Source organism: Penaeus japonicus, unplaced genomic scaffold, assembly GCF_977035675.1.
Source record: "Penaeus japonicus unplaced genomic scaffold, GWHDUDI00000001_assembly GWHDUDI00000020, whole genome shotgun sequence".
Taxonomy (NCBI): Eukaryota; Metazoa; Arthropoda; class Malacostraca; order Decapoda; family Penaeidae; genus Penaeus; species Penaeus japonicus.
The window spans coordinates 12,584,185-12,596,684 of NW_028234422.1; the positions used below are offsets into that span (position 1 = coordinate 12,584,185).

General features: G+C 36.9%; 1 protein-coding gene and 1 pseudogene across 3 annotated transcripts in view; both read right to left on the minus strand.

The window, feature by feature from the left end:
• LOC147469634 (uncharacterized) overlaps positions 1 to 627 on the minus strand; it is a 2,571-nt pseudogene extending 1,944 nt beyond the window's left edge. The window contains exon 1 of the transcript XR_015191957.1: positions 1 to 627. This exon is cut by the window's left edge and continues 174 nt beyond it. The product of XR_015191957.1 is annotated as an uncharacterized LOC147469634 (transcript).
• Positions 628 to 1,416: 789 nt separating this feature from the next.
• LOC122249876 (transducin beta-like protein 2) overlaps positions 1,417 to 12,500 on the minus strand; it is a 20,256-nt gene continuing 9,172 nt past the window's right edge. Inside the window, exons 3-8 of one of the 2 annotated variants that reach the window (XM_043011050.2) lie at positions 3,710 to 3,933; positions 3,297 to 3,489; positions 3,010 to 3,195; positions 2,680 to 2,865; positions 2,406 to 2,515; positions 1,417 to 2,260 (exon numbers count right to left, since the gene is read on the minus strand). In XM_043011050.2, the coding sequence (XP_042866984.2) occupies positions 2,144 to 2,260; positions 2,406 to 2,515; positions 2,680 to 2,865; positions 3,010 to 3,195; positions 3,297 to 3,489; positions 3,710 to 3,933 (1,016 nt within the window). In that variant the 3' untranslated portion in view covers positions 1,417 to 2,143. Of the gene's footprint in view, positions 2,261 to 2,405; positions 2,516 to 2,679; positions 2,866 to 3,009; positions 3,196 to 3,296; positions 3,490 to 3,709; positions 3,934 to 7,919; positions 10,842 to 12,500 lie in introns of those variants that run through there. The other variant, XM_043011049.2, reaches the window with a different exon arrangement.

A 12,500-nucleotide genomic window follows, 5' to 3' on the forward strand; every position in this document is an offset into this window, starting at 1 on the left:
TTGAGGACATGTTTTTCTGAAATAACTGCAACAAACTCTCATATCATTATGAAACTTTGCCACAGGGTATTTCACACCCTCCCGTAATATCCCAATGTGTTGTGAATCATCAACAGTACATAATAATGCCACTTCTCCCTATAAAAAGGAGAAAGTTAAACGTCTCTCCCAAAGAAACGAACATAAATTGGTGACATAATACCTGTGACGTAATCAAGCTCCAACCACATAGTTCATCCCCTTGTTCGTACCCTCCTCCTCTTCCTACCCCCTCTCCATATTTCCCTCCCTTCCTCCCCCTCCTCGTTTATCTTCCCTCTTCCCTCGTTTTATCATGCAGTTTTAAGGCGTAAATAAAATAGTGTAGTAGTGGTATTCTATATTTCTATTATAGCCGCATCCTTGAATGATTTTGTGAACAAAACACACTGAATTTACTCATCTGGCGTATAAAAGCATAGATTTTTAGTAAAAAGAATAGAGTTTACATAAAAAACATATTTTTTTTATAAAAAGCATATTCTTTTAAAATGGCCTATGAAAAGCATATTCTTTAAAATGAAATATGCTAAAAGAATATGCTTTATGCCAAAAGCATAATGTCACAGCCCTAGTTATTATATATATAATTATATATCATGTTATATATAATTACATATTATATATCATATATGTTATATATAATTACATATAATTATATATTCATATATAATAATTATAACTATATATATAATTATAACTATATACACAATCATAACTATATATATATATATATAATTATAACTATATATATAAACATAACATATATATATATATATATATATATATATATATATATATATATATATATATAATATATATATATATAATTATAACTATTAACTATAAAAATACATATAATCATAACTATAAAAATACACATAACTATAACTATAAAAATATATATAATTATAACTATAAGCATATATATCATAAATTCATAATTATAAGCATATATATCATCATAACTAACCATATATATCATCATAACATATAATTAACAATATATATATGATTATAACTATATATAGTTATATATATAATTATATATATATATAATTTTATATATGGAATTATAGAATTATATATATATCATATATATAATTATATATATACATATACATAATCATATATATATAATTATATATATATAATTATATATATACATATACATAATCATATATATATAATCATATATATATAATTATATATATATAATTATATATATATAATTATATATATATAATTATATATATATAATTATATATATATAATTATATATATATATACGACCTGGGTCCGTCAATGCAATGACTAGCTTAATCAAAGTTCCAAAATGCAAACGAGGGCAGGAATGGATATAATGAAAAACCAAGAATCCCGCAAGTCTTTTATTCCTTCTGAGCATGGGCACACCAGTACAATCATTCTACTGTAAGGAAGAAAACATACCAAAGCTACAAATCTATTTGTAATAATAACACCATAATAGTACCAGCCATTAACCTCCTTGATATATATATCTATTGAAGCAGGATTTCTTAGCTTCTTCCCACAAATAACAAAAGATTAGCAATGACAAGACCTCTAACATGTAGCACTTACTATCAACAATATTGACAAAAACAAAAAATAAAGAAATACACCTCAAAAATTAAAGATATTTCAGTCATCATGAAAAAAAAAATTGGAATCATACAAAAGTGAAAAAAGAAAAATACAAAGCAGAGCAATTACAGAATCACAAAATGTATGATGCAAAATACAAAATAACAAAAAGGAAAACAATTGTGTAAAGAAAAAAGAAAAAAAAAAGAAAAAAGAAAAAATAATGATAAATTACAAAAAGTTCAAATCAATAGTAATAGCAATACAGTTTTCTAAAGCTTTTACAATTGGGATTCTCCTTTTCAGAACATAAAACAAATGAAACAGCTCTTAAGCTTCATATCTTCGTAACATAAAATCAGTTGGCAGTGCAGTGCTTCAACAGCTTACAAAACAGATAACCAGTAGACGGCAGAGAAGTCCAAAATGTTTCTCTTGATCTTGTACGTGGTCAGGCATTACATAGAAAGAAGGCTTTTGAAGTCTTTGCAGCTGTTTAACCTTGGATAGACTTTTTAACAGAAGCAAGAACAGCTTTGGCTTCCTTTATCTGCTTTTTGATCCTCTCGCTCATAGCTGAATTGGTGGATTTCTTAAGGCATTGTTCTAGATCCTAAAATAGAGGAAAAATAAAATTATTAATCATGAAAATATCAAACACTTCTTTCAACTTCCTAATCAAAACAATCAGACAAGATCTTTCATCAATAAAAAAACAAAATAATACTTGAAACTTTTTAACTTTGAATAGCACTTGCCTGAACTGTTGCTATGTAACCGGCAACATTCTGAAATACTCTGACGTGTTTATCTCCTAAAGTTACCACTTGCTTGCTGGCTGGATCAAACATCACATCAATCATATCCCCTGAAAGAATGAATGTATATTAAACACCAAGGCATATTACATACATGCATGAGTGAGTGTGTGTGTGTTTTATGTATATACATTGACATTACTCATGAAGGTCATATTTCAAATTTTCCTGTTTCATGATTAAAATTGATAGCCACTTTTCATTTTCTTCATACCAGCATATATGTCACTAATGACATTCAGCTTTTCCCCAGTGATTGCTGAATAGAAGGTCAAGTTAGATTCCACTGCTATCACAACAGTGCGGCCATCTGGAGACATTCGAATCATGGATCTCTGATCCTTGCAATCATGTGGGATGCTGAGAAGTTCATATGGACGTTGGCCCTTTTCAAATTGAACTGAAGAAAGAAAAAGTAAAAAAGTAAAAATCAGATATTATAGACAAACCTGGAATGCTAATTCATATGCAAATTGTGACATAAGTTTAAGAATGATTGAACTCAGAGAGAAGTTTTCCATAGTTTCAGAAGCAATGTACTAACCATCAGTATCATACAACTTCCAGGTGCCATCCTTGGAAACTGTTACCATGCGTGTAGAGTCAGCATTCATGCTACAGCTATAGATACTGGCTTTGTGCCCAGTGAGGTCATAGGCTCTCTTCAATCCCTCAAATGATTCTGATGCTCCAAACTTTATATTCCAAACCTTCGCATCAGGAGTAAATCCTAAAACAAAGAAAGAAGTGAAGTTCAATAGTGTGTCAAATGGCACAACCACACTGAAATATGAGGCAAAATGAGCAGCAAAAATAATATATGAACTTTACCTGTAGTTGCAATGAAGCGTCCACAAGGGGAGAGTGTTGCAGAATAGGTGTCTCCATGGCGTGTGTCAACGGTCTCCAACACTTCCCCTTTAAAATTCCTAATCACAAGCTGGTTCTTGTTGTTGCATGTCATAATGATATTCCCAGTAACAGCAACATCAAAGGCAATTATATCTGCTGTCTCATCCTCTTGCTGGAAAAACAAGATAAAAACAAAAATTCAAGGCCTATGAAATTTCCTCATTGCTATCTATCTATTATATATCTATAAATATATATATAACAAAATTATAGGATAACATAATACTATCTATCTATCTCTATATTACATATATATAAATATATATATAACAAAATTATAAGATAACATAATACACAAGATGATAAACTTATCGAAGAAAAACATATCCTACCTTTGGGAAGGTGAAGAACTCCTGTGCATTTCCAATCATACCATTAGATGTCTTGGATACCTTGTAGATGGCAATGGTATTTTCCATTTTCTTGAATATGACGAAACCTTTGCTATTAGGCATCCAGCGGACATGGGTAGCATGGTCAAACTCTATGTTACCTCGAACACTCTTGTGCTCCCGATGTGTAAAGTGCTCAGCATTCCAGATCAAGACTGTACGGTCTGTTTTGTAAACAACATATAAGGAATGCAACAGTCAATTACACTTTTAAAAAGAGGCAAAAAAGCAGTATACACATATTAAAAAAAACTTGAGTATATGTAATGTATGTGTGTGTTTACGTGTGTGTGCACGCGTGTTTACGAGTGTGTGCGTATGTGTGCATGTTTACGAGTGTGTGCGTATGTGTGCATGTTTACGAGTGTGTGCGTATGTGTGCATGTTTACGAGTGTGTGCGTATGTGTGCATGTTTACGAGTGTGTGCGTATGTGTGCATGTTTACGAGTGTGTGTGTATGCGTGCATGTTTACGAGTGTGTGTGTATGCGTGCATGTTTACGAGTGTGTGTGTATGCGTGCATGTTTACGAGTGTGTGTGTATGCGTGCATGTTTACGAGTGTGTGTGTATGCGTGCATGTTTACGAGTGTGTGTGTATGCGTGCATGTTTACGAGTGAGTGTATGTGTGCATGTTTACGAGTGTGTGTGTATGTGTGCATGTTTACGAGTGTGTGTGTATGTGTGCATGTTTACGAGTGTGTGTGTATGCGTGCATGTTTACGAGTGTGTGTGTATGCGTGCATGTTTACGAGTGTGTGTGTATGCGTGCATGTTTACGAGTGTGTGTGTATGCGTGCATGTTTACGAGTGTGTGTGTATGCGTGCATGTTTACGAGTGTGTGTGTGTGTGTGTGTGTTTGTGTGTGTGTGTATGTGCATGTTTGCGAGTGTGTGTGTATGTGTTTACGATGTGTTATGTGCATGTTTACGAGTGTGTGCGTATGTGTGCATGTTTACGAGTGTGTGCGTATGTGTGCATGTTTACGAGTGTGTGTATGTGTGCATGTTTATCAGTGTGTGTGTGTATGTTTATTAGTGTGTGTGTGTGTATGTTTATTAGTGTGTGTGTGTGTGTGTGTGTGTGTGTGTGTGTGTGTGTGTGTGTGTGTGTGTGTGTGTGTGTGTGTGTGTGTGTGTGTGTATGTTTATTAGTGTGTATGTTTGTGTATGTTTATTAATGTGTATGTTTGTGTATGTTTATTAGTGTGTGTGCGCGCATTTACGAGTGTACATGTATGTGTATGCTTGCCTGTACGTGTAAGTGTGCGCGCGTTTATGCTTGCCTCTACCTGTAAGTGTGCGCGCGTTTATGCTTGCCTCTACCTGTAAGTGTGTGCGCGTTTATGCTTGCCTCTACCTGTAAGTGTGTGCGCGTTTATGCTTGCCTCTACCTGTAAGTGTGTGCGCGTTTATGCTTGCCTCTACCTGTAAGTGTGTGCGCGTTTATGCTTGCCTCTACCTGTAAGTGTGTGCGCGTTTATGCTTGCCTCTACCTGTAAGTGTGTGCGCGTTTATGCTTGCCTCTACCTGTAAGTGTGTGCGCGTTTATGCTTGCCTCTACCTGTAAGTGTGTGCGCGTTTATGCTTGCCTCTACCTGTAAGTGTGTGCGCGTTTATGCTTGCCTCTACCTGTAAGTGTGTGCGCGTTTATGCTTGCCTCTACCTGTAAGTGTGTGCGCGTTTATGCTTGCCTCTACCTGTAAGTGTGTGCGCGTTTATGCTTGCCTCTACCTGTAAGTGTGTGCGCGTTTATGCTTGCCTCTACCTGTAAGTGTGTGCGCGTTTATGCTTGCCTCTACCTGTAAGTGTGTGCGCGTTTATGCTTGCCTCTACCTGTAAGTGTGTGCGCGTGTATGCTTGCCTCTACATGTAAGTGTGCGCGTGTATGCTTGCCTCTACATGTAAGTGTGCGCGTGTATGCTTGCCTCTACATGTAAGTGTGCGCGTGTATGCTTGCCTCTACATGTAAGTGTGCGCGTGTATGCTTGCCTCTACATGTAAGTGTGCGCGTGTATGCTTGCCTCTACATGTAAGTGTGCGCGTGTATGCTTGCCTCTACATGTAAGTGTGCGCGTGTATGCTTGCCTGTACATGAGTACACATGTGTGCATACACGTGTGAATACGCATGTGTGCATGTACGTGAGTACGCACGAGTGAGTATGCATGTGTGTATGTTCGTGTGAATACGCATGTGTGCGTGTTCGTGTGAATACGCATGTGTGCGTGTACGTGTGAGTACGCATGTGTGCGTGTACGTGTGAGTACGCATGTGTGCGTGTACGTGTGAGTACGCATGTGTGCATGTACGTGTGAGTACGCACGTGTGCATGTACGTGTGTACGTGAGAGTACGCATGTGTGCATGTACGTGTGTACGTGAGAGTACGCATGTGTGCATGTACGTGTGTACGTGAGAGTACGCACGTGTGCATGTACGTGTGTACACGTGAGTACGCACGTGTGCATGTACGTGTGTACACGTGAGTACGCACGTGTGCATGTACGTGTGTACACGTGAGTACGCACGTGTGCATGTACGTGTGTACACGTGAGTACGCACGTGTGCATGTACGTGTGTACGTGAGAGTACGCACGTGTGCATGTACGTGTGTACGTGAGAGTACGCACGTGTGCATGTACGTGTGTACGTGAGAGTACGCACGTGTGCATGTACGTGTGTACGTGAGAGTACGCACGTGTGCATGTACGTGTGTACGTGAGAGTACGCACGTGTGCATGTACGTGTGTACGTGAGAGTACGCACGTGTGCATGTACGTGTACGTGAGAGTACGCACGTGTGCATGTACGTGTGTACGTGAGAGTATGCATGTGTGCATGTACATGCGAGTACGCATGTGTGCACATACGTGAGAGTACGCATGTGTGCACATACGTGAGAGTACGCATGTGTGCACATACGTGAGAGTACGCATGTGTGCACATACGTGTGAGTACGCATGTGTGCACATACGTGTGAGTACGCATGTGTGCACATACGTGTGAGTACGCATGTGTGCACATACGTGTGAGTACGCATGTGTGCACATACGTGTGAGTACGCATGTGTGCACATACGTGTGAGTACGCATGTGTGCACATACGTGTGAGTACGCATGTGTGCACATACGTGTGAGTACGCATGTGTGCACATACGTGTGAGTACGCATGTGTGCACATACGTGTGAGTACGCATGTGTGCACATACGTGTGAGTACGCATGTGTACATGTATGTGCAAGTATGCATGTGTACATTCACGTGTACACATGTGTACATATACGTGTGCATGCATGCAACTGTATACATGTGTTTACATGTGTTTTCATGTGTTAACGGTGTGTACGTGTATGTACATAAGTTTGAACATTTTTTGGTGTTGGCATCTTAGGGAGATTACTGAAGGAATGATTATTTGCAGCAACAAATAAAGAAAAGTTAATTCATTTTCTGTTGCACTGACAACTATGGTCATTAACATGAGTGAGCATGGTAATGTGTAACATTGTCAGACTCATTAGAGGCTAAGGCCCTTTGCACGTGTAAAGCTCAAGAGTTGAAATATAAGGGCTTCAAGTTTCATAATCTTGATACACATAGGAAATTAATTCATTTCGATCAATACAAACATTTAACTAAAAATAGTACAATTTTACAAATATTTATAGGTCATGTAGTCTTCAGGTAGATTGGAGCAATTCTCTTGAATAGACCTGTATGTCCCCACATTCCTTGCCATAATCATGCCATGTCTTTTAGGCTAGATTCTCTGAAATGTCCTCCATTCAATCCATATATTAAAGACTTCTTTCAAATATGCTGCTTCACAATAACAGTCCAAAATTCAGTATTGGTAAATTTTATTAAACTTATCTGCATAAAGTTAGGAAATCTATATACAGAAATGGTCCTTTTAAATCCATCAGTTAGGTACACCATAAGGCATTGTATAAATCCTTGTTGCCTTTCTAAAAACTTACTTTCATTGTTGCCTCTCACCTTAAAAGGAGAACAAAATGTTCGGAGATCTCTAGTATTGATAGCCTCATACAGTTACAATCCAATGCCTTTTTTTTTTTTTTTTTTCCAAAATCACTGGAGGTAACAAGGCAATATCTTACCAAATTGTCAAGGGTTATATAAAATCTATTGGCATTTAACTTTATTGTTTAAATGCAAATATTTGCAGATTTTACAAAGGTTAGCTCTGATTACATTCAAATTGCCTAGAAGCAAACTTTGAATTCTCCTACATAGGACTCAAAGATCAAAATGATATTGTGCCATGACAAAAGGCAAGTGTAATAATGGTAGAATTAAGTAGAGAGAGATCAAGAAATGATATAAAACAAAGAGTAATAAAAAAGAAGCAACAGTTTAGTATTACTGACAACTGAGCACTGACTCTGTCGCAGCCCACCTGACAGAGTCAATCACTAAAATAATTGTACATTTCTTCTGATATGGGCTACTTATACTTAAAATAAAGAGTAAGGAGTATAAAAATAGATTAAATAAGTGATTCTAAAATTTGAAGGAAAGAAGTGTCCATAACACTTAGCAGGGAAAAACCTATCACTGAACTGGAAATCTGAGTAAAATATCATCGGGTTAAAAAGACACTATAAATTATTCTAGGAGATCAAGTATCCTACACTAAATTTTTATACATAAGATCATATTTCCCATATAGTACTTAATTAATGGATAAATCTTAAAAATTGTTCAATTCACCTTGCAGTAAATCATAAAAGTGGCTGTCAAACTGCAAGCTAGTTAAAACAAAGTACAATTAAAGGTCATTACAAAATAAATAAATAAAAAAATCCTATCTAACAAGCACAAACAATTTCTCATTTTGAGGGAGTAATGGTAGTCCTTGAGTATTTCAAATCCTGCACTAACTGGAATGCTTACTATCACAGGTATTACAGCCTGGCAGGTTCCCTGGACTTCCCAAACTCACAAATTGTAGCAAACTATCACTATGAAAGACAATTCACAACCACTTGCATTTCACCTAAAACCCTTGTATAAAAAGCTGCCATACAAGTTTTCATACTAAATAGTAAATAATCTAGACCAATCCATACACCATAACTTTACATTCCATTTAAGTAGCTACGAAAGTTTTGGCTTTGGTTACAATGTAGATCAATTAAAATACAAAAGTCCTAAAAGGAAGTTTGAAAATGTCTAAAATCCACAGTACATATAAACAAATCCCTGATATCAAACAGGGCCTTAACCATTTTATGTAGTAGTAAATGCACCTTTAAAAAAGTAGTGAAATGCATTATAATGCACCACTAGTGACCATGAAAAAGGGACAAGTTTGAGCAACAATACAGCATTTTATATGCAGCAAGCAAACAAACTATCAGAACTCCTATGATTAAGGCACAATATGTGATATGATCACCTCAGATTAGAAGTCTGTAGAAATGCATTGATCACATCACATATTCTGAAGTGCAAGTGGTAATGGAGCAACCTTAGATCGGAAAAAGAGAGATTCCTTGATGTTATTCAGTACCAAATCTAAGGCCGCAGTAGCATCCTCAAGGCTATCATGTCCATGACTCCCTCCCTTCTGAATGTCCCGTGCAAGGTGTCTCTTAGCCAGTGACTTCAGAGACTGCTTATGCATTAATGGACCATTCAAGGTTGGGGAGCTTGGTGGAGGCTTGAAGAGCAAGGCAGTGTCAATGACATTACGGTGAATTAATTTCAGGGATGCCAAGTCGCCCTCTAGACTATGTCCTATAAGGATTGATGATGATGAAACCACTCTTAACATTCTCTCTCTAGCTTCTGTGAATGATATGGCCTTTAGTAGGTGTTCAGCTGTGATCCCTGAAAATTTGGTGTTGTAGTCAAATACTTCGCCCAGGGGCTTCACATAAAGGTCCAACACTACCTTTCCTGACGCACAAACCAAAGTTAATCTTGCCAACTCAAACCCTTTGCTAGTAAAAATCATTTCACAGTCAAGCCCAAATATTCTTGGAGGCCCCTCTTTTGTATTTACAAACCCTTCTAAAGGACCATTCAGCCCAGATCTGAAGTGATGAAATACATGATATGAAGTCTGGGTACATCCTGCTACACCTTTCATTCTGTTACAGCACTGATAGTGTAATCTTCCATCTCTTCTCAGTACCATTTTCTTTGGATGATATTCACACACATCACTACCATTTTCACTAACACTAAAATGTTTCCTACATCTTTTACACTTTTCTATTTGTTGTAATTTGTTATAGTTTACTTGCAATGTAGCATGTTTTGAGTCAAAATTTAAATCCATGGTTCCTGTACTGTTCCTAAATTCACTAAAATTTGAATTAATTTCATTTCCATAATTACCTTCAATATCAACCTCGCTATCTTTGCTGTCAGAACTGACACCTGAAGAAGACTCATGATTATCATCCTGGTATGTGTCACCAACACTTAAATCCTCTAATGATTCTGGCTCCGAGTAATCAGAGCTACTTTCTACATCCATGGTTTTGTGTAGATCTTCTCGTTCCATTGCATTCAGTTCAACTTCTAAGACTTCCAATCCATTTAGGACTCCAGCCAATGTTGTGTAACCATTAGGCTTGAAAATGTACAGTCCATGGTTTGTAGCATATGGATAACCATTGAGAACTCGCTCCTCAAGTACACAACATTTTGGAACAAGCAAATCATACAATTGTTCTTCTGTCTTTTCAAGGCTGTCAAACAGGGTTCTGGTGCTCTGACTGACAGCCTTTGTTGATGTGCTACGGCCAGCTGATGATCCAACTCGGTTCATCTTTGCCTTCTTGTTCTTGTTCTTGCGTTGACGCCGGGACATCTTTGAAGGATTGCACACCATAATAACCTCTTCTGTATCAGATGGTGCATTGCTGTTTGCCATCTGACTGCTGCTACTAACAGACGAGGTGTCTACTTCTTCTAGACTGCTGCTGCCGTCAGATATACTGGACAAATCCAGAGAATCTTCTATAGAGAATATGCTCGCATTACAGCTTGCCTTTCCACCTCTGCCACCAGGATCAAAGCGTCTGCCACTCCCCACTGGAGAAAAACAGTGAACTCTGCTTAATGTTAGTTCACAAAACAAATAAATAAATACACTCAAAACTTCATTCATTTCTAAAACTACATTATGTCTGTGATAAAAGTAAAGAAAAAACATTAAGCAGAGTGCACTGTACAGACCCTGCTCAAATTTAAGACAATATACTACCAAAGCTAATAAAAAAAGCTGATAAAATAGAAAATAAAAAACAAATATATATAAATATGTATGCATACATGAGCCTGTGCACACACATGTGCATGTTCACAAGCAAAAAAATCTAGGGTGGAGAAAAAAAAAAAAAATCATTTCTTCAACATGCCCACTTTACCTAACACACACTCCAAAGAAGAAAGAAAAAATTAAGGTGTTGAACTGAATTTACAAATCAGTAAATTAGGTTACTTAGCTTGTCTACTAAGTTCTTCGGTCTAACGTGAAAATTTGTTAGTGTTAATAAAATACACACCTAATGAAACCAAAAAATGCTAAACAAGAGGCCTAAGTATAGAACCACACAAGTAACAACTCTGCTCAGTACCTGATTCTGCATGCAACTTGTCTGATATGGGACACTGTGAGGAGTTCTTCAAGTACCTATAGGTCTATGAAGCCTAAAGCCGAAAGTGTCTAGGCGATTTTGGCAGTAATAAAAAAGCCACAATAAGAAAACTCCTGAAATCACAGAAGACTTAAATGCTCAAAATGCCTTTAGTAATGGAAAAAAATGGATTTCAGCAAAGGGAGAGATCTAACTGTCCCATACCATTGCCTATCATCCTTGACCCTTCCAACATACACCAAACTAACATAACAATCATCAAACAGCTATCAAGACCCTATAAAAGAAATTAATCTCAAACCATTTCATTTAACCCATTCACGCCGGGGCCGTTCCGGCTTTGCGCGGTCGCAATACAGGGGTTCTCGAACGCATAAGCCTAACGCCTCGAGCTTCTCAGGCGCACAAGCCGCGAGCCTGGGTTGCCCGCTCGCTCTACCCGAGCGCGTGGCTTCCCCTCATAGCGCGTCCAGGAAGTCTGACGCAAAAACCACAATACGTGCTATCACGTCACCCGGCGTGAATGGGTTAAGCACTCTAACCAGACTCTCAAGCTCAGAGATTAGTGCTATAAAAACAGCTACAGCTTTACTGTACAGCTGCACAAGTTGTACAAAGTTATCCAAGAGAGCATTAAAAGCAATACAGTCAAGTAATGCATTTCCTTTATTTTCTTTTAAATTATTTATATAAGAATGTTCTACTATAAAAAAAACACCTATACATCACTTCATTAATTATAAGTCATTATTTTTCCGAAAATGATCTTCCTCTTATTGTTACTGCCACAAATAATAATACAGTTAAATCTTATACCTCTCACTTATATGGAGCATCTGATAAAACATTACAGTTATCATATAATAGGTTCTCATATTAGTAAGTTCTCTCTTAACATAATTACTTTATAAAAATAATCAAAATATTTTATGTTTTTAAAATTGTCTACCACCTCTTCAGATATTGCAAGCAGTTATGAATTTGATATAGCCTTGATCAAAATAAATATGGCAGAAAGAATAAATCAAAACTATTGAGCTCTATGGCTAATTTCCCCCCACTGGTTTCATATTAATATATGTACATCTTTCGC